Below are 23,505 nucleotides of genomic sequence, written 5' to 3' on the forward strand. Positions count from 1 at the left end.
GTTCAGTACACCTTCTTCCTGTTTTCATGCTTGATCTGTGTTCAGTTTTCGGTGGGATTTCCACTGGGCCATTTCACCAGTGAATCTGAGGGGGATGCGATGGCGAGTTTCCTTTGTTAGAAGTAAATGTGCTCCCACAAAAGAGATGTATAGTTCTGATTAAAGTACTGAGAGCAGGGTATGTAATATTAGTGATTCATTTTCTAATTTTCGTTGATATTTGATTATAGCAAAAGTGTTGAATGTTATCTACCAGTTTTCACATACATTTCTCATTGATAAGGAAACTTCAGTGTACAGAGTTCACAGATTTTTTGGCACTTGATAGGTATATGACAGGTGATAAGCAGTTTAATATAATTAGACAATTGGACAAAGGCAACTTCAAATTCCCACGTAAATTTCCTGTCACAGTAGTTACATACTGTTATTTGACTGTGTAAATCAGGGCTTCACAACATACGTGCTCGCGGAGCAAGCTGTGAGCAGCAAGGAGCGAGCAGGGAGCAGCGCGAGCACGCTACCCCCACTACGGGACCAGAGCGGAGAGTGGGGAGAGTCACGTGGGGTACACAACAGCTGCCGCCAGTCAATGTAAATCCGCGGCCACCTGCAGGGATATCACTCACGAATTATTACTGCGACAAATGAAACAAATAAAGGAGAATGTACACGTGCCACATAATTTTATTAGCTTAGTGTATACCTCTGCATTCGTATTAATTTGTGAACTGTTACACAATAAAAGGTGTCACTGAAGTGTGGGATTCTCGGTTATCTTGTACTTTTTGCCCTTTACAATTGCGTCTGAGTTCGGAGTAATTGTTATTGTGCATTGTAGGCGCGGCGTGCAGTTTAAATTTCGATCAGGCAATGCGTTTCTCAGGCGCGTCTTCTTACATTTCATTGCAGAGAACAGTTGTTAACAAACATACGTGAAACCGAACATTGATATTATTGTAGCCGCCAGTTTGTGCAAACGAGGAAATCTATCCTGAGGGAAGTGTCTGTAGAATTCCAAATTTTTTTCTTGTTCTGAAATTTGTCTCTGTATTCTCTGTCACACTTCAGGTCAATAATTTCTAGTTCCAGCTCAGGACGAATCTCTTCAATATTCGCTGAATATGGAGAGGAGAACAGATCAAAATCACTGTCTAGTGCTGTCGGATCTTGAAAGCGTTGATCAAATTCTTCCTTAAGGGCAACTAAACTATTTTAATAACGTTCACAGTCTTTGTGAACATCTTGCATGGATGATAATTTAGGAAAATGAGCTAGATTTCCTGTTTCCAGCTGACTCACCCAAAGTGTCAATTTCATTTTAAAAGCTCGTATTCGATCTATGAAATGAGTAATTAGCAGATCTTTACCTTGTAGTAAAATGTTCAAAGCATTCAGATGGCTAGTTAAATCTGCTAAGAACGCGAGATCACATTCAAACGTGCGCGCGCATTTCCCCTCCCTCCCCTCCCTCCCTACTCCGTGACCTTGCACCTGCTCGCAGCACGTGCCTGAGCAGACGCGAGTACTCCTGCTCAAAACCGGCCAGTTGTTAAGCCCTGGTGTAAATGTTATCGATAACAACATCTTCATGAAGCTGCTGAAACAGAGGGCAGTACCAGCTTAATTCATTCTGAAAATAGTTATGGCTAATGATGTGATGCATAAAAATTATTCTGTTCAACATACTACACCAGAAATGAAGAAGAAATTTATCTGGATAACAGTTAATATTGTACTGAATAGCTTTTTGCAAAAGCATAAATAATGAAACTACTGTGCAGTCTCTTGAAGGTTCTAAGAAGAGGAAACTTCAAAGACTGTGTCATAATTTAAAATATTTTTTAACTGTTTAATTTGTGTTGCTCATTACTGACTTCTACATACCTCCACGTATCTCCAGTGAGAAATGGTCGTGTCCTCTGATGCAGTGATTATGTGCTCAGTGATTAGTGTAAAATCAAACGTAAGTGTTGTGTAATGTCTTGAAAAACTTATGAAACAAAAATCTTAATTTTTTGGCACAGTTTGACAACATTTTTTTTAATTACTGAGTATGCATTGCTACTTACCTCTCACTGTCCCCCATATGAGCCCACGATAAAAAGCACTTGCACTTTAAAAAGTAAATGAATGATGCAGTACGTTCTGTGATCAGTGATAAGTGTAAAATCAAATGCATGTGCTGCACAATCTCCTGAAAAAGCTAAGAAACAAGAAGTCTGAGGTTTCTGAGGTTTATTGGTACATTCTGATGTAAACATTGCTTACTACATGCCAAGTATTTGTACAAGGGTAATCCCAAAAGTAAGGTCTCCTATTTTTTTATAAGCACATACACCTGTTTATTTCTACAATGGTTTACATCAATTTACAGCTTGAACATTTAGCTATTTTTCGACATAGTCACCATTTCTGTCGATGCATTTTTGTAGACGCTGTGGCAGTTTTTGTATGCCCATGTCATACCAGCTCGCCGCCATGCTGTTGAGAAAGTTATGAACTGGCGTGATTGTTGCTTGGTCTCAGGTGTAAAGTGGTATTCCCAGGTTTCGCCACCCGTGACAACTGAGTCCAGAAAGTTGTCCTGTTCGGCTGCAAGGCGGTGAAGAATTGCGCTGGAAGCATCAACTCGTTGCCGCGTGTGGTCCTCAGTCAGCAGGCGTGGCACCCATCTTGCGCACACCTTCCGGTAGTTCAATGTTTCCGTTAAAATCCTGTGAGCGGTGCTTCTGGAAACCTCAGGAACCAACGTGCAGAGATCATCCAGGGTGACCCGCCAATCTCCACGCATGCTTTGCTCAACCTTCTACACTGTCTCCTCAGGAGTTTACGGTCTCACCCTCCTCTGTTCGTCATGAATTTCGGTCCGACCAGCTGCAATCTCTCTACACCACTTACGAAGGTTTTTGACATCCATGCCCGACACACCATACACTTCCGTCAATGGGCGATGGATTTCAATCGGCGCAGTGCCCTTTGCGTTCAAAAACCGAATAACTGCGTGCAATTCGCACTTCGCGGTAACATCCAAGGGAGCTCCATTCGTTCTCAACGGCGGTCAAGCCAAGACTGTGCGCCTCAGCGTGGCGTGCGCATGTTAACACACAACGCGTGAAGCACCCTTCATAACCGTGTGACCAACTGCCACACAAACAGAGTTCTGTACTTATAAAAAAATAGGAGACCTTACTTTTGGGATTACCCTCGCACTTCCAGATATACTCAAAAGAAACTACAGTTTTTCTTGAAGCGGATCTAGGCGCTTCAGTCTGGAGCCGCGCGGCCGCTTTGGTCGCAGGTTCGAAACCTGCCTCGGGCATGGATGTGTGTGATGTCCTTAGGTTAGTTAGGTTTACGTAGTTCTAAGTTCTAGAGGACTGATGACCTCAGATGTTAAGTCCCATAGTGCTCAGAGCAATTCTTTTTTCTTGAATTTCATGCTGCGATGTCCAAGCCAAGCTACCGCCGGAGTTTTTTGAATAATTGCCGCACATTTGGTGTCAGTTTTAAATGATTAATGCACCTTGGTCCTCAGAGACATTAGCTGTGTCAGAAAACAAAATACACTCCTGGAAATGGAAAAAAGAACACATTGACACCGGTGTGTCAGACCCACCATACTTGCTCCGGACACTGCGAGAGGGCTGTACAAGCAATGATCACACGCACGGCACAGCGGACACACCAGGAACCGCGGTGTTGGCCGTCGAATGGCGCTAGCTGCGCAGCATTTGTGCGCCGCCGCCGTCAGTGTCAGCCAGTTTGCCGTGGCATACGGAGCTCCATCGCAGTCTTTAACACTGGTAGCATACCGCGACAGCGTGGACGTGAACCGTATGTGCAGTTGACGGACTTTGAGCGAGGGCGTATAGTGGGCATGCGGGAGGCCGGGTGGACGTACCGCCGAATTGCTCAACACGTGGGGCGTGAGGTCTCCACAGTACATCGATGTTGTCGCCAGTGGTCGGCGGAAGGTGCACGTGCCCGTCGACCTGGGACCGGACCGCAGCGACGCACGGATGCACGCCAAGACCGTAGGATCCTACGCAGTGCCGTAGGGGACCGCACCGCCACTTCCCAGCAAATTAGGGACACTGTTGCTCCTGGGGTATCGGCGAGGACCATTCGCAACCGTCTCCATGAAGCTGGGCTACGGTCCCGCACACCGTTAGGCCGTCTTCCGCTCACGCCCCAACATCGTGCAGCCCGCCTCCAGTGGTGTCGCGACAGGCGTGAATGGAGGGACGAATGGAGACGTATCGTCTTCAGCGATGAGAGTCGCTTCTGCCTTGGTGCCAATGATGGTCGTATGCGTGTTTGGCGCCGTGCAGGTGAGCGCCACAATCAGGACTGCATACGACCGAGGCACACAGGGCCAACACGCGGCATCATGGTGTGGGGAGCGATCTCCTACACTGGCCGTACACCACTGGTGATCGTCGAGGGGACACTGAATAGTGCACGGTACATCCAAACCGTCATCGAACCCATCGTTCTACCATTCCTAGACCGGCAAGGGAACTTGCTGTTCCAACAGGACAATGCACGTCCGCATGTATCCCGTGCCACCCAACGTGCTCTAGAAGGTGTAAGTCAACTACCCTGGCCAGCAAGATCTCCGGATCTGTCCCCCATTGAGCATGTTTGGGACTGGATGAAGCGTCGTCTCACGCGGTCTGCACGTCCAGCACGAACGCTGGTCCAACTGAGGCGCCGGGTGGAAATGGCATGGCAAGCCGTTCCACAGGACTACACCCAGCATCTCTACAGTCGTCTCCATGGGAGAATAGCAGCCTGCATTGCTGCGAAAGGTGGATATACACTGTACTAGTGCCGACATTGTGCATGCTCTGTTGCCTGTGTCTATGTGCCTGTGGTTCTGTCAGTGTGATCATGTGATGTATCTGACCCCCGGAATGTGTCAATAAAGTTTCCCCGTCCTGGGACAATGAATTCACGGTGTTCTTATTTCAATTTCCAGGAGTGTATTTTTCGGTGTTCATCTTTTCTTCCCCTCTCTGATTGCATGGCTAGTGCCTAAAACCTGAAGGGTATAATCGATATCTCTCATGAACAAACAACACTGCATATCTGAGAAGTAATTTTCGTAAACCACCAAGTTCATCCTGAAGGAGGGCTATTCAGTATAATTTTTCACTGCTAAATGTAAACCAGAAGCCCAGTGATCAGGCCCTCCAGTAGCGATTGCTTTGCAGAATTCTGCGACTGAGTAACGAGCACCAGCAAGCCTCGACATGTACACTATTGGCCATCAAAATTGCTACACCACGAAGATGCCGTGCTACAGACGCGAAATTTAACCGACAGGAAGAAGATGCTGTGATATGCAAATGATTAGCTTTTCAGAGCATTCCCACAAGGTTGGCGCCGGTGGCGACACCTACAACGTGCGACAATGAGGAAAGTTTCCAATCGATTTCTCATAAACAAACAGCAGTTGACCGGCGTTGCCTGGTGAAACGTTGTTATGATGCCTCGTGTAAGGAGTAGAAATGCCTACCGTCACGTTTCCGACTTTGATTAAGGTCGAATTGTAGCCTATCGCGATTGCGGTTTATCGTATCGCAACATTGCTGCTCGCGTTGGTCGAGATCCAATGACTGTTAGCAGAATGTGGAATCGGTAGGTTCAGGAGGGTAATACGGAACGCCGTGCTGAATCCCAACGGCCTCGTATCACTAGCAGTCGAGATGACAGGCATCTTATCCGCATGGCTGTAACGGATCTTGCAGCCACGTCTCGAACCCTGAGTCAACAGATGGGGACGTTTGCAAGACAACAACCATCTGCACGAGCAGTTCGACAACGTTTGCAGCAGCATGGACTATCAGCTCGGAGACCGTGGCTGCTGTTACCCTTGAGGCTGCATCACAGACAGGAGCGCCTGCGATGGTGTACTCAATACGAACGTGGGTGCACGAATGGCACAACGTCATTTTTTTGGATGAATCCAGGTTCTGATTACAGCATCATGATGGTCGCATCCGTGTTTGGCGACATGGCGGTGAGCGCACATTGGATGCGTGTATTCGTCATCGCCATACTGGCGTATCACCCGGCGTGATGGTATGGGGTGCCATTGGTTACACGTCTCCGTCACCTCTTGTTCGCATTGACTGCACTTCGAACAGTGGACGTTACATTTCAGATGTGTTACGACCCGTGGCTCTACCCTTCATTCGATCCACGCGAAACCCTACATTTCAGCAGGATAGTGCACGACCGCATGTTGCAGGTCCTGTAAGGGCCTTTCTGGATACAGAAAATATTCGAGTGCTGCCCTGGCCAGCACATTCTCCCGATCTCTCACCAATTGAAAACGTCTGCTCAATTGTGGCCAAGGAGCTGCCTCGTCCCAATACGCCAGTCACTACTCTTGAAGTGTGGTGTCGTGTTGAAGCTGCATGGGCATCTGCACCTGTACAAGACATCGAAGCTCTGTTTGACGTAGAGCCCAGGCGTATCGAGGCCGTTATTACGGGTACTGATTTCTCAGGATCTATGCACCCAAATTGATTGAAAATGTAATCACATATCAGTTCTAGTATAACATATTTGTCCAATGAATACCCGTTTATGATCTGCACTTCTTCTTGGTGTAGCAATTTTAATGGCCCGTAGTGTAGCAGTTTACGTGAGCCGCCTCGTACTCTTGCAGGTGTCGGCTTGACACTCTCTCGTCAGACCTGCCACAGATCGCCACCTTCAACACCAGCAGGTTGCATTCCGTCTTGTAGTGGCCAGTAGTCACAATGTCTTGGATCTTCAGTGTTTATTCTCAACAATTAGGGACCTGCCAGAAAAGTATCTCCCCGTATTCGCGCCTCCACATATCCCTCAGTCCTCCTACCTTCTCACCTCACACTGTCCTAATCACACCATCGTCACCAGTCATTCAGTTTTGCGTGCACTTGTCCACTAAGGTAAAGCAGAAAATCGCCTACAATTGTAGGAGTTACTATCTCCTAAACCGTCGCGAGCGTCTTTTGCGACGCGGCTAACGGCGTGCGGTTATTAATTACTTGGACGTAAGCGGCGGCGAGTGTGCGTAGTCTTAAACGGCGGACTTTGGAGCGGGTGGGAAGCCCGGTCTCGGCGCTTTAACGGCCCGCTGCGGTGCAACATGCGACTCCCGCCCCGTCCATCAATTATCTCCTTGTCAGCGCTTTTGTCCCGGCGCTGCGGTTTACGGCGATCGTCCCGTGAAAGCCCATTAGCCAGAGCACCGGCCCGCGGCGCTCTGCCAATAAAATGCAGCCGCCGCTTGTCGCTATTAACGCGGACATGGACGCCGCCCGGCCGCGACAAAGCGCCTCTCCCCTCCTCTCCCCTCACCGCGGCTGCTCGCGCACGCAGAAAGGGCCGGCAGGAAGCGTCGGCGCACGCACGCACGTGCGTACGGGCCGTTACGCGCTCCCCAAATACACCCCTTGACCCTTTCGCCGGCTAATGTAAGCTGCGGCGACCAAGAGTCCTCGACGACTAAGACAAAGCCGTACCTCGAGGGCGATGTCAAAAAATAGGCGTCTAATAGTGCTGCTACTCGCTGAGAACTCTTGAATCGTCATTATTACTTACAGCTTTTTATATGCGCAGACTGACTGTACGAGGGGAGCACAGCGTTACAAAACCAAGTCAGAAACTTGTAGGCCGAACATCCGAAATCTGAAGTTACTGAAGTTAAAGGCTTCTGGGTTATTACGCCGCCTCATGTTTCCTCTAAAATGTCCTTCGTTTCGACCCCACTACTGGGATCTTCCTCAGGATCTCTTTTTTTTTCTTTATTGATTTTCAATCCCGCCCCCCCCCCCCCCGAAGGGGGCGGGCTGGCAGCAGCTTAGTTTGCTGCTCTACAGCCTACAGACTTTTTTAAAAACGGAAGAAGAAAGGAAACAAGAAAAACAGGCGATAAAACGGTGACTTAAAGTGTAAAATGGTGGAAAAATGCGGAAAGTTAAAACAGAAAAAGGGTTTGGCAATGTTAATAAAATACACAGGAATCAGACAACTAACATAGTAGAACACAATTAAAAAACATGGCGACAGTCTGGTTTCTGTTCACAAGAGATAAAAAATCACACCCAGTGACAGTATGATGGCTGTTCGCAACACTTCCCAAAAGATACAACACGGAACACTCACTGTAAAACACTCACTGTAAAACACTGCTTGAAAATGGCGGCACAAAGATGACACTCCCGAGACAAAGGCAGATGGGGGGGGGGGGACCTTGAGGAGGGGGAAAAACAAGGAGGGAGGAGAGGAAAACACGAAAGGGGGGGGGGAACCAAGGAGGGAGAGGACTCATAAGGGGGGAGAGGGGCAGGGCAGAGGCGAGAGGGAATTAGAAGAGGCAGAGGAGGGAAATGCGAAAGGACTCGGGGGAAAGAAGGGGGCAGAGAGAGGGGAGGTGGGGAAAAAAAGAGGATGGAAGGGGGCGAGAGGGAGCCTGGGAAAAGGACAGAGGAAAGGAGGGGGAGCGAGGATCAGAGTCGATAGGAGGGATAAATGGAGGGAGAGAGGGCATCATCTGGAAGCCACCTTGGGAAAGGAGATGAAGGGTGTAGAGATGGAGGGTAGGGGGGACACAACAGTGAAGACGTCGCTGGGGGGATCTTTTGGTGTCCACTACTGTTAGAACACTGTCAGAGACAAGTATCGCGTCGACTTACAAAGGGGGAGTTCTCTGGGGTTCGTGCTGGAGAAGTGATAGTATTGGTTAAAATTCATATGGCTACCATTGGAGGGCCATAGTCATAGGCTAATATTCCCGCCCTGATGCAGAAGAAGGGGCATTGGTAGCTAATCTCCTGTGGATACCACTGGCGGTCCATCGTCATTGGGTAGAAAGGCACTTTTCCACACTTATACTGGAGAAGGGTTATTGGTTGAAATGCCTGCTGCCGCTATTGGTTGGTCGTCATCAGTGGCTAGATTCCAAACGGACAGAGCAAGAGAAGGGGAATGTTTACCCAAAATATTATTGTGCGCCGAGGTGACTTGCAACGCGTTGTTTATGCCGCTCACACACCGGGGCCGCGTATTTACTCCCTTGATGGCAGGGAGCCACGATGCCGGAAGCCTATAGCCGTCCTCTCTATTGAAATTACCGGTAGATGCATCCCTAGAAATTTTAACCGCTTCTCGGACCTTTCTCCTATACACGTTTGTTTCTTTAGCCGGTGCACGTACGTTATTAAAATCGATGTCAGAGCCACAGTTCTCATGATGTTCCGCTGCTGCCGATTTTGCACTTTGTTTTAGCCGCATGTGCCGTTCGTGTTCCTTAATGCGTTCTTTAACAGTTCTTCCCGTTCCGTCTATATACACTTTGCCGCAGCCACATGATACTTGATAGACGCCTGCATTGTGGAGGTAATCAGATGAATCCGTTTTAGACCGCTGCGGTCGCGGGTTCGAGTCCTGCCTCGGGCATGGATGTTTGTGATGTCCTTAGGTTAGTTAGGTTTAACTAGTTCTAAGTTCTAGGGGACTAATGACCGCAGCAGTTGAGTCCCATAGTGCTCAGAACCATTTGAACCATTTGAATCCGTTTTGCGTCATAAAAAGTATTTTATTTTGTTTTGACTAAAGAAAGATGTCTGAATACCATTTTTCTTTAAAATTCTGCTTGTGCGGTCAGTGGCCCCAGAAACGAACGGTAAGTTGACGGAGTCAGAAGGCGGTTCCTCGTCATTCTTATTACCGGTATAAATATTCCGCCTAAAAACCCTGTCGATTGAATAACTACCACACCCATTTGCCTTCAATGCCCTCTTTAAAAAATTCAACACCGATTCCGAGTAGCCGTCATCGCTGATACGGAAGGCACGTGAAGACAGAGTGTTGAGTACTGCTTGCTTCTGGGCTGGGTGGTGGTGCGAAGTGGCATCTAAATACCTGTTTGTGTTAGTCGGCTTTCTGTACACTCTGTGACCTAGAGTGTTATCAGATCTCTTGTATACCAACACATCAGGAACGGGAGACCGACCTCACTCTCAACCTCCAAGGTGAATTTTAATTGGAGTGAGTTCCATTTAAGAAATTGTGGAACGCATGAAGTTCTTCTTCGCCGTGTGGCCATATAACAAATGTATCGTCCACATAGCGGAGCAAGCAAGAAGGCTTCAAAGGAGCACTACTTAACGCTTGTTGTTCAAAGTGTTCCATAAAAACGTCAGCTGCAACTGGTGAAATGGGTGAGCCCATAGCAAGGCCGTCAGCTGTTCATAGAATTCACCATTGTATTTAAAATAGCTCGAACGACACTGGGACATTAGTAAATAACGATGTCGCATCGAAGCCAACAAGAATGTCACCTGCAGATATCCTCAGTTTGCGTATAATTACTAAAAAAATGTTTCGAATCTTTTATAAAAGTACACTCCTGGAAATGGAAAAAAGAACACATTGACACCGGTGTGTCAGACCCACCATACTTGCTCCGGACACTGCGAGAGGGCTGTACAAGCAATGATCACACGCACGGCACAGCGGACACACCAGGAACCGCGGTGTTGGCCGTCGAATGGCGCTAGCAGCGCAGCATTTGTGCACCGCCGCCGTCAGTGTCAGCCAGTTTGCCGTGGCATACGGAGCTCCATCGCAGTCTTTAACACTGGTAGCATGCCGCGACAGCGTGGACGTGAACCGTATGTGCAGTTGACGGACTTTGAGCGAGGGCGTATAGTGGGCATGCGGGAGGCCGGGTGGACGTACCGCCGAATTGCTCAACACGTGGGGCGTGAGGTCTCTACAGTACATCGATGTTGTCGCCAGTGGTCGGCGGAAGGTGCACGTGCCCGTCGACCTGGGACCGGACCGCAGCGACGCACGGATGCACGCCAAGACCGTAGGATCCTACGCAGTGCCGTAGGGGACCGTACCGCCACTTCCCAGCAAATTAGGGACACTGTTGCTCCTGGGGTATCGGCGAGGACCATTCGCAACCGTCTCCATGAAGCTGGGCTACGGTCCCGCACACCGTTAGGCCGTCTTCCGCTCACGCCCCAACATCGTGCAGCCCGCCTCCAGTGGTGTCGCGACAGGCGTGAATGGAGGGACGAATGGAGACGTGTCGTCCTCAGCGATGAGAGTCGCTTCTGCCTTGGTGCCAATGATGGTCGTATGCGTGTTTGGCGCCGTGCAGGTGAGCGCCACAATCAGGACTGCATACGACCGAGGCACACAGGGCCAACACCCGGCATCATGGTGTGGGGAGCGATCTCCTACACTGGCCGTACACCACTGGTGATCGTCGAGGGGACACTGAATAGTGCACGGTACATCCAAACCGTCATCGAACCCATCGTTCTACCATTCCTAGACCGGCAAGGGAACTTGCTGTTCCAACAGGACAATGCACGTTCGCATGTATCCCGTGCCACCCAACGTGCTCTAGAAGGTGTAAGTCAACTACCCTGGCCAGCAAGATCTCCGGATCTGTCCCCCATTGAGCATGTTTGGGACTGGATGAAGCGTCGTCTCACGCGGTCTGCACGTCCAGCACGAACGCTGGTCCAACTGAGGCGCCAGGTGGAAATGGCATGGCAAGCCGTTCCACAGGACTACATCCAGCATCTCTACGATCGTCTCCATGGGAGAATAGCAGCCTGCATTGCTGCGAAAGGTGGATATACACTGTACTAGTGCCGACATTGTGCATGCTCTGTTGCCTGTGTCTATGTGCCTGTGGTTCTGTCAGTGTGATCATGTGATGTATCTGACCCCAGGAATGTGTCAATAAAGTTTCCCCTTCCTGAGACAATGAATTCTCAGTGTTCTTATTTCAATTTCCAGGAGTGTATTTGTTTTACCAACTAGATGTCTCAGTTTGCCAGATAAATGACCTGCTAAAAAATAAGTCGGCGAGTTAATCCCATTGACTATAGGCCTCAAAGGAACCGATTCTTTATGTATTTTCGGTAGTCCGTACATTCTGGGTGAGAACAACGCATCTGGTCAGCCGGCCGGAGTAGCCGAACGGTTCTAGGCGCTTCAGTCCGGAACCGCACTGCTGCTACGGTCGCAGGTTCGAATCCTGCCTCGGGCATGGATGTGTGTGATGTCCGTAGGTTAGTTAGGTTTAAGTAGTTCTAAGTCTAGGGGACTGATGACCTCAGATGTTAAGTCCCATAGTGCTTAGAGCCATTTGAACCATTTGAGCATCTGCTCAAAAACATTCGTTCGACTGTTCGTAAGAATTAGTCTGCAAGGCTGGAGTGCTGGGGGAAATAAGATTCCAAAATTGTCATTTCTGATGTTACTGATTCAGTAAACTGGAAGTTATGCTGACACAAGAACTAAATTTTACAAGCAATTCACTAAACTTATTATACACTCAAACATCGAGAGTTATCCACGGAATATATTTTACAACGTAAAATACCCTGAATAGCCAAAGAAACTGGTGCACCTTCCTAATATCGCGTAGGACCTCCGCGAGCACGCAGAAGTGCCGCAACATGACGTGGCATTGACTCGACTAATGCCTGAAGTAGTGCTGGAAGTAACTGATAGCGTGAATCCTGCAGGGCTGTCCACAAATCCGTAAGAGTACGAGGGGGCGGAGATCTCTTCTGAAGAGCACGTTGCAAGGCATCCCAGATGTGCTCAATGATGTTCATGTCTGGCGAGCCTGGTCGCCAGTGGAAGTGTTTAAACTCAGAAGAGTGTTCCTGGCGCCACTCTGTAGCAATTCTGATCGTGTGGGGTGTCGCATTGTCCTGCTGGAATTGCCCAAGCGCGTCGGAATGCACGGTTAACATGAATGGATGCAGGTGATCAGACAGGATGCTCGAGTACGTGTCACCTGTGAGAATCGTACCTAGGCGTATCACTCCAACTGCACACGACCCACGCCATTACAGAGCCTCCACCATGTTGAACAGTCCCCTGCTGACATACAGGGTTCATGGATTCATGTTCTCTTCATAGCCGTACACAGCAGTCAGCTCGACACAATTTGAAACGGCCGGCCGCAGTGGCCGAAGGGTTCTAGGTGCTTCAGTCCGGAACCACTCTGCTGCTACGGGTCGCAGGTTCGAATCCTGCCTTGGGCGTGGATGTCTGTGATGTCATTGGGTTAGTTAGGTTTAAGTAGTTCTAAGCCTACGGGAACTTATGACCTCAGATGCTAAGTCCCATAGTGCTCAAAGCCATTTGAACCATTTTGAACTATTTGAAACGAGAGTCGTCCGGCCGGCAACATGCTTCCACTCGTCAACAGTCGAATGTCGACGTTCACGGGCGCAGGCGAGGCGTAGAGCTCTGTGTCGTGCAGCCACCAAGGATACACGAGTGGACCCTTGGCTCCGAAAGCCCGCATCGAAGATGTTTCGTTGAATGGTTCACACGCTGACACTTCTTGATGGCCCAGCACTGAAATCTGCAGCAATTTGCGGAAGGGCTGCTCTTCTGTGATGCTGAACGATTCTCTTCAGACCTCGTTGGTCCCGTTCCTGCTAGATCTTTTTCCGGCTGCAGGGATATCGGAGATTTGATGTTTCACTGGATTCCTGATATTCACGGTATACTGGTGAAATGGTCGTACGGGAAAGTTCCACTTCACCGCTACCTCGGAGTGCTGTCTCCCATCGTTCGTGCGCCGACTATAACACCACGTTCAAACTCACTTAAATCTTGATAACCTGACAATGTAGCAACAGTAACCGATCTACCAACTGCGCCAGACACTTGCAGTCTTATGTAGGCGTTACCGGCTGCAGCGCCGTAGTCTGCCTGTTTACATATCTCTGTATTTGAATACGCATGCCTATACCAGTTTCTTTGGCGCTTCACTGTATAATCTGTTGGGAAATCACCGTATATTTATTTGTAAGGCATATAAACGAACGAACTGATACAGTCTGTCGATAAACTGAAGAGCTAGCAGGCCAGTCCCCACTCTCGCTCTGGGGCACGTTCAAGGCCCAACCGACGCACGTTGGCGTCTGGAACGACTAGCTGAGAGGTGCGCCAGGGGCGTCTAGTTGCAAGTTTTATATACCGTGTGCGTCATAGATACACTCCTGGAAATTGAAATAAGAACACCGTGAATTCATTGTCCCAGGAAGGGGAAACTTTATTGACACATTCCTGGGGTCAGATACATCACATGATCACACTGACAGAACCACAAGCTCATAGACACAGGCAACAGAGCATGCACAATGTCGGCACTAGTACAGTGTATATCCACCTTTCGCAGCAATGCAGGCTGCTATTCTCCCATGGAGACGATCGTAGAGATGCTGGATGTAGTCCTGTGGAACGGCTTGCCATGCCATTTCCACCTGGCGCCTCAGTTGGACCAGCGTTCGTGCTGGACGTGCAGACCGCGTGAGACGACGCTTCATCCAGTCCCAAACATGCTCAATGGGGGACAGATCCGGAGATCTTGCTGGCCAGGGTAGTTGACTTACACCTTCTAGAGCACGTTGGGTGGCACGGGATACATGCGGACGTGCATTGTCCTGTTGGAACAGCAAGTTCCCTTGCCGGTCTAGGAATGGTAGAACGATGGGTTCGATGACGGTTTGGATGTACCGTGCACTATTCAGTGTCCCCTCGACGATCAGCAGTGCTGTACGGCCAGTGTAGGAGATCGCTCCCCACACCATGATGCCGGGTGTTGGCCCTGTGTGCCTCGGTCGTATGCAGTTCTGATTGTGGCGCTCACCTGCACGGCGCCAAACACGCATACGACCATCATTGGCACCAAGGCAGAAGCGACTCTCATCGCTGAAGACGACACGTCTCCATTCGTCCCTCCATTCACGCCTGTCGCGACACCACTGGAGGCGGGCTGCACGATGTTGGGGCGTGAGCGGAAGACGGCCTAACGGTGTGCGGGACCGTAGCCCAGCTTCATGGAGACGGTTGCGAATGGTCCTCGCCGATACCCCAGGAGCAACAGTGTCCCTAATTTGCTGGGAAGTGGCGGTGCGGTCCCCTACGGCACTGCGTAGGATCCTACGGTCTTGGCGTGCATCCGTGCGTCGCTGCGGTCCGGTCCCAGGTCGACGGGCACGTGCACCTTCCGCCGACCACTGGCGACAACATCGATGTACTGTGGAGACCTCACGCCCCACGTGTTGAGCAATTCGGCGGTACGTCCACCCGGCCTCCCGCATGCCCACTATACGCCCTCGCTCAAAGTCCGTCAACTGCACATACGGTTCACGTCCACGCTGTCGCGGCATGCTACCAGTGTTAAAGACTGCGATGGAGCTCCGTATGCCACGGCAAACTGGCTGACACTGACGGCGGCGGTGCACAAATGCTGCGCAGCTAGCGCCATTCGACGGCCAACACCGCGGTTCCTGGTGTGTCCGCTGTGCCGTGCGTGTGATCATTGTTTGTACAGCCCTCTCGCAGTGTCCGGAGCAAGTATGGTGGGTCTGACACACCGGTGTCAATGTGTGCTTTTTTCCATTTCCAGGAGTGTAGTAACGAAAACTGGCACGGGCGGATGTGTGCGAGGGAGAAAGGGGGAGAGGGTGCGCTCCAAATCTACATCTACATCTACATGGTTACTCTGAAATTCACACTTAAGTGCCTGGCAGAGTGTTCATCGAACCATTTTCATACTACCTTGTACTTCTCTACCATTCCACTCTCGAATGGCGCGTGGGAAAAAAGAACACCTAAATCTTTCTGCTCTCTTATTTTATGATGATGATCATTTCTTCCTACGTAGGTGGGTGTCAGCAAAATATTTACGCATTCGGAAGAGAAAGATCGTGGTTATAATTTCGTAAATAAATCTCGCCGCAAAGAAAATCGCCTTTGTTTCAGTGACTGCCACCCCAACTCGCGTATCATATCAGTGACACTCTATTGCGCGATACAACGAAACGAGCTGCCCTTATTTGCTCCTTTTTGATGTCCTCTGTCAATCCTACGTGGTAAGGGTCCCATACAGCCCAGCAATATTCCAGCAGAGGACGGAAAAGTGTAACGTAGGCTGTCTCTTTAGTGGGTTTGTCGCATCTTCTAAGTGCTCTGCCAAAAAAGCGCAGTCTTTGTTTCGCCTTCCCCACAATATAGCCGGCCGCGGTGGTCTAGCGGTTCTAGGCGCGCAGTCCGGAACCGCGCGACTGCTACGGTCGCAGGTTCGAATCCTGCCTCGGGCATGGATGTGTGTGATGTACTTAGGTTAGTTAGGTTTAAGTAGTTCTAAGTTCTAGGGGACTGATGACCACAGATGTTAAGTCCCATAGTGCTCAGAACCACCACCACAATATTATCTATGTGGTCTTTCCAATTTAAGTTGCTCGTAATTGTAATTCCTAGGTATTTAGTCGAATTGACAGATTTGTGCAATCTATCGTATACCCAAAATTTATCGGATTTCTTTTACTGCCCATGTGGATAACCTCGCACTTTTCTTTGTTTAGTGCTAATGATAGGGGAACCGTATCTAAGAGTGCGTAGTTAAGGAGTAAGCGTAAATATCTGGGTTATTATAAATAGTGAAACAAAATCATTTTAGATTTAGATTTATTGACACAAAATATGCAAGTTCAGAAAATCTACAATAGCACAGAGGTAAGACTTTCATTGAACTTTCCAAAAATACAAAAAACGTGAAATGCGCACTCTTTTATTCACGTGTGCCTAAAAATACGCAAAACATGCGCAAAGAGCATGCATTTGGTAAATGGCACAAACGAACGCAGTATCACACCTCAATTGATCATCACTGTTGGTGCCACCATCTCCCACACTCACAAGGGAACCTCCCCATCGCACCCCCCTCAGATTTAGTTATAAGTTGGCACAGTGGATAGGCCTTCAAAAACTGAACACCGATCAATCGAGAAAACAGGAAGAAGTTTTGTCGAACTATGAAAAAAATATGCAAAATATACAAATTGAGGAGTCGATGTGTAACATAAGCCACATCAGGAGTGCCGTGGTCTCGTGGTTAGCGTAAGCAACTGCGGTATGAGAGGACCTCGTTTCAAGTCTTCCCTCGAGTAAAAATTTTAACTTTTTTATTTTCTAGCAATTGACGTGTGTCAATTATCAAAGTTCAGGCACTCACACAATCAACTTCGCTCTCGAAAATTCCAGGACATGTTCAGATTTGCTTGGACATATGCAGGATCTGACACACGGAAAAAATTGGAAAACGTTAAAAACATATGTTTTGACAGAGCACAGGGAAAACTGTGTGACTGTGAAACTGTTGCATTCATTTGTTGCAGTTTATGTGACAAACTCTTATGTTTTCATCACTTTTTTGGGAGTTATTATCACATCCACAAGAAAACCTAAATCGGGCAAGGTAGAAGAATCTTTTTACCCATTCGCCAAGTGTGCAAGTTAGGTGGGTCGACTTCCTGTAATGTGACGTACATGCCGTCACCAGTGTCGTATAGAATATATCAGACGTGATTTCCTGTGGAGGAATCGGTTGACCTATGACCTTGCGATCAAATGTTTTCGGTTCCCATTGGAGAGGAACGTACTTTCGTCTACTAATCGCACGGTTTTGCGGTGCGGTCGCAAAACACAGACACTAAACTTATTACAGTGAACAGAGACGTCAATGAACGAACTGACAGATCATAACTTTGCGAAAACAAATAAAGTAAAATTTTCAACCGAGGGAAGACTTGAACCCAGGACCTCTCATTCCGCAGTTGTTCACGCTAACCGCGGGACCACGGCGCTCCTTGAACAGTCACTATGCTTGATGTTGCTTATCTTGAACATGGACTACTCAGTTTGTATATTTTACTTATTTTTTCCATAGTTCCACACAACTTCTTCCTGTTTTCTCGATTGATCTGTGTTCAGTTTTTCAAGGCCTATCCACTGTTCCAACTTATAACTAAATCTGAGGTCGGGTGCGATGGGGAGGTTCCCTTGTCAGTACACTGGATCCAATCCTCTGGAAACGCCAAAATTCGTGTTCTCCACTCACAGCTTTCAGTCTTTTCGTTAAAGCAGAGTCCTTCGCACCAAGAACAGCAGCAACCGTTGTTTGCTTTCTCCACTTTCATTTCGTTGTCTGGCCTCACTGAACGGATCTTCGGTTTAGACGAGCTTCCTGTCCGATTTTCATACTTCATTTGAAGTCATTCGGAAACAAAGCCTATCCTTCGAACGCAACAACGCAAATTTCCAGTTGTATCCAAAAGAAAGACCAAGAGAGCTGGCGCAGTGGTTAGCACAGTGGACTCGCCTACGGAAAGACGACGGTTCAAACCCGCGTCCGGCCACACAGATTTAGGTTTTCCGTGATTTTCCTAAATTGCTTCCGGCAAATGCCGGGATGGTTCCTTTAAAAACGTATGACCGACTTCCTTCCCCACCCTTCCTTAATCTGATGGGACTTCTCTGGTTGGTCCCCTTCCGCAAACCAAGCAACCAGTCCTAAAGAGAACGTACACACTCTTTGGGAACGTTACGAGTATACGCGCGCTCTTTCGTACAGAAATAATGATTCCAAGCGATGTCAACAGTCGGGAGCACACGTCACATGTGCCAAACATGTGGATGCAGTACGGTAGTTTGCAAGCCGGTCTTTCAAAATAGAATCAAGAATTAAAGGCTATTGCTCGCGTGTTTTGTGTACATCTTGTGCAACAAACTACCAGAACTACATCAAGAAAGCTGAAAAGTGATCTTCATCTTTTTCACTTCGGAAACACTGGAGTTCTTCAAACAACTTCTACGAGATGTTTTTGATGCCAGTCTGAATAGAACTACGAGGATGAATCAAATGAAAACCTTTAATATTTTTAAAATATTATTTAATGTGCAGAAGTGGTACAAAGCTGTATCACTTTTCAACATAATCTCCCCCACGCTCAATGCAAGTCCTCCAAAGTGCATAAATTCCTTTAGAAAAATTCTTTTGGTAGTCAGCGCAACCACTCATGCACTCTTCAGAAAAACGGAACTTCTTTCCTCTAATTGCGTCTTTGAGTGGTCCAAACATGTGGAAATCACTTGGGGGCAAGGTCTGGTGAGAATGCTGGATGAGGAAGACACTCAAAATGCAGGTCTGTGATTGTCGCAACTGTTTTACGGGCAGTTGGGGGCCTTTCATTGGCATGTTGCAAAATGACACCTACTGACAGCAATCCACGTCACTTTGATTTGCTTGCAGGCCTCAGATAATTTTTTAGAGGATCTGTGTATGTTGCACTGGTGACAGTGGTCCCTCTAGGCATGTAATGCTCCAAAATGACGCCCTTTTTCGTCCCAAAAGAGAGTCATCATAAACCTTACTGCTGATTGTTCTGTTCGAAACATCTTTGGTTTCGGTGATGAGGAATGGCGCCACTGCTTGCTCGCTCTCTTCGTTTCCGGTTGGTGGAAGTGAAAGCATGTTTCGTTCCCAGTAACGATTCTTGCAAGGATGTCATCACCTTCTGGTTCAAATCGCCGAAGAAGTTCTTCACAAGCACAAACACGTACTTCTTTCATTTCAGAAGTCAGCTGCCGTGGCACCCATCTTGCAGACACTTTGTGAAACTGGAGTACATCATGCACAATGTGGTGTGCTGACCCATGACTAGTCTGTAAACATACTGCAATGTCATTCAGTGTCACTCGGCGGTTATCCTTCTCTATGGCTTCAACTGCTGCAATGTTCTGTGGAGTCACAACTCGTTGTGCCTGACCTGGACGAGGAGCATCTTTCACTTACGTCACACCATTTGAGAACTTTGTACTCCATTCGTAGACTTGCTGCTGCGACAAACATGCACCACCGTACTGAACCTTCATTCGTCGATGAATTTCAATAGGTTTCACACCTTCACTACGCAAAAACCGAATAACAGAATGCTGCTCTTCCCTGGTGTAAGTCGCAAGTTGGGCTGCCATCTTTATATTGATACTACAACGGTATGTGTGCATCTGCACTATGCTGCCACCTGCAGGCCATTCTGCACGCTGTTTGTAGCACGCTTACCAACTTACAGGATAAGGGTGCGAAATTTCGATTTGTTATTACAAATTTGAGGTTTTAATTTGACTCACCCTCGTACGTCAGTGGCGAACTGACCAGTTTGCTCAACCGTGAGGAACACAAGCTGCGTTCTCTTTGGGACTGCGCATACTTTGGCACATTTACACTACGTCTCAAACTTGGCCTGCATACCTCACGCGGGGCAACTACCCGCTGTTTCACAAAACTGGCCCTTCTGCCGCGCGCCTTTTGTATGTTTGGCAACTCCATATTCAGATAGACCTGGGAGTGTACATTTTCCATTAAATAATATTATATTATTTATAGTACATCTAATGGCAACCGCCTTGCCGCAGTGGCTACTGCGGTTCCCGTGATATCACCGGAGTTAAGCGCTGTCGGGCGTGGTCAGCACTTGGATGGATGACCATCCAGGCCGCCATGCGCTGTTACCATTTTTCGGGGTGCACTCAGCCTGGTGATGCCAATTGAGTTTCTACTCGACCGAATAGTAGCGGCTTCGGTCAAGAATACCATCATAACGACCGGGAGAGCGGTGTGCTGACCACACGCCCCTCCTATCCGCATCCTCAATGAGGATGTCACGGCGGTCGGAGGGTCCCGATGGGCCACTTGTGGCCTGTAGACGGAGTGGTGGTGGTGGTATAGTATCTCTAATATGCGGAATACCGATACTGGTATGTAACATATCCGACGTAAGAAAAGCAGTCAACAAATTCTATGTAAATTACTGCACTCTACTCTCCAATGGTAAACAGCAAACTGATTCTTAGTCTTCTTGTACAGCAGACAGGCATTCTTCCAGGAATGCCACTTCCCCGAAAGGCCACTTTCCACACCACAAGCGCTGCTCATTCTTGAGTTTATCGACAGACTTTCGCTCATGTCCCGAAAATGACAAAATAAACTGATACCACAGCTCGAAAATAAGTGATAAACGAAACGTATGCGATTTATTTATTTATTTATTTAATCTCTTGTTCGGGTGATCCATGTTGTGACACTATCACAGGATATGGAACGTGTCAATTTTAGAACCTTTTGGCCCAAAACAAAAACAGTAAACAGTAACTTAGGTCCCACTGCAAAGAATACATTTTAGAGAGATAGATAAAGATTACAAAATAAGTGTTACTGAGAAATAAATGTTGCAAAATATATGTGTACAATAAAAATATTCGGTATTACAAAAACAAATTTGGGCATACATTTGCAATTTACAATACAAGAAATGTTGAACATTGTAGTTCAGGAACTCTTCTATTGTATAAAATGATCCTTGCAATAGGAACTGCCTTAAGGTTTTTTTAAACAAGAGATCTTCATCTACCAAACACTTAATTATAGAAGGGAGGGCATTAAAATTTTTACAGCCACTGAAATGGACTCCTTTCTCCACCATACCTAGATTTGACTGTTTGTAGTGGATATCATGTTTCCTTCTAGTATTGTGACTGTGATACACACTATTCAGCTTAAAGATGGATTTTTCTTTCCTTATGAAGCACATAAAAGATAATATATATTGCGCAGTGGATGTGAGTATTTCAAGCTTCTTAAAAAGATTCCTGCATGTGGCTCTAGGTTGGACTCCACACATGATCTTTATGGCTCTTTTTTGTACACACAGTATTTATTTAGCCAGTGGCTGATTTCCCCAAAATATAATTCCAAATGCCATAATTGCATGAAAGAAGAAACAATGCACAATGCGTATGTTGCTGAACTTAGTCTTTTGCATAGATCCACGATGTGGTTTGACCAATTCAATTTGCTATCAATATGCAAGCCTAGATATTTTGAGGAATCTACCCTGGTTATTGTCTGCTCACCTATTTTTACTACTATTTCCTCAACTTTGGATGTTTTGTGGAACTGAGTGTAGTTTGTTATACAGTAATTTAAAGAAAGACCATTAATGTTGAAACAGTTCATCATTTTATTTAAAACCTTATTAGCTGTTGCCTCAAGTTTATCTACTGAATTATCAATAAGTAGTGTAGTGTCATCAGCAAAAATGGTGAATCTACAATATTCCGTACAGAGAGGGAGAGCATTTATAAATATAATAAAAAGTAGGGGGCCCATAACTGAGCCCCGCGGCACTCCACATGTGATGGTACCCCATTCTGAAGTTACTGGGACACCATCTTGATTATCTACTACAACTTTTTGTTTCGTGTTTGACAGATATGAGTCAAGCCATTTCCCTGCTGCACCACATATACCGAGATGTGCAGCTTTTTGTAAAACGCTTTTGTTAGGTCACAAAATATGCAAATCACTTTCAGTTTCTTGTTGATAGATTCCAAGAGTTTGCCAGTAAATGCAAATATTGCACCTTCTGTTGAAAAGCCTTTCTGAAATCCAAACTGACTTTTGCGAACTATCCTGGCACGCATTAGTTTCTCTAAAACCTTTGAAAAGCTTGTCAGTAGTGATATTGGCCTATAGTTAGCAATATCCGTCTTATCCCCCTTCTTATTCAACGATTACAATGTTTGCGGCCAGGTGCCTGGTGCCAGAAGCAGGTGAACAATGTAGCCGGCGCTGCCCTGTCGCAGGGAGGTGACGGCTGGCTGCTGCGAGCGTCGCGTCCGGAGCAGCGGCGCGGCGGCGTGGTGTCGGTGCGCCTCTGGTGGCGGCCGCCCGAACCACCACCTGCGGGGCGCGGCGCCTTCCTGGTCACGTGGGAAGTGGCCGGCGGCGGGCTGCGCGGGAACCTGGTCACCGACGCCCGCTGCGCCACGCTCTCCCTACAACCCGCCACCGTCTTCCGCATCCAGGTGAGCGTGCTGTCTTGGTGCGGTTACCTTCATTCCCACTACTGCAGCTCTCCATGCTACACTGACCTGTGCAAGCCCCCTCATCTCCGAATAACTACTGCACCCCACGTCCATCTTAACCTGATTGCTGTGCTAAACTCTTGCCCCACCCCTTCCCAGATTTCCTTACCCCTTCCCCTCTTTCCCAATTTGCCTTTCCTTCCCCACCCCAGTTTCCCAACAACCCACATACTGTACCTGCATTGTTGCTTGGCTCATGGAACCCTCCCCACCCACCCCCTCCCCCCCGGCCCCCAATCACCTTACCATCAAATTACACTTCTCCCTGTCCCTACGACGCAAACACCTTTCTGCCACCAACCTTACCAGGCAGACCCAACCACATACCAATGCTGAATCCTACCTGATACTGCTCACTCCTCCATCCAACCATGATCCACCGCCATTGCCCCCAAATCACCCAGTTAACATTCCAGAAATTCTTAACCCAAAACGTTGCATCACCATCATTTCCCAAATCCCTCAACATGCAAGCTAACCTTTCATCTGCCGGCCGGTGTGGCCGAGCGGTTCTAGGCGCTTCAGTCTGGAACCGCGCGTCCGCTACGGTCGCAGGTTCGAATCCTCCCTCGGGCATGGATGTGTGTGATGTCCTTAGGTTAGTTAGGTTTAAGTAGTTTTAAGTTCTAGGGGACTGATGACCTCAGCAGTTAAGTCCCATAGTGCTCAGAGCCATTTGAA

The 23,505-nt window shown here is 47.9% G+C and overlaps 1 protein-coding gene across 1 annotated transcript in view; it reads left to right on the top strand.

The window, feature by feature from the left end:
- The window catches only part of LOC126252131 (uncharacterized), a 131,027-nt gene that overhangs the window by 77,108 nt on the left and 30,414 nt on the right, over positions 1-23,505 (top strand). Inside the window, exon 2 of the mRNA XM_049952996.1 lies at positions 22,543-22,764. Within this exon, the coding sequence (XP_049808953.1) occupies positions 22,543-22,764 (222 nt within the window). The remainder of the gene's footprint in view (positions 1-22,542; positions 22,765-23,505) is intronic.

The sequence above is a fragment of the Schistocerca nitens genome, chromosome 4, assembly GCF_023898315.1.
Source record: "Schistocerca nitens isolate TAMUIC-IGC-003100 chromosome 4, iqSchNite1.1, whole genome shotgun sequence".
Classification (NCBI taxonomy): domain Eukaryota; kingdom Metazoa; phylum Arthropoda; class Insecta; order Orthoptera; family Acrididae; genus Schistocerca; species Schistocerca nitens.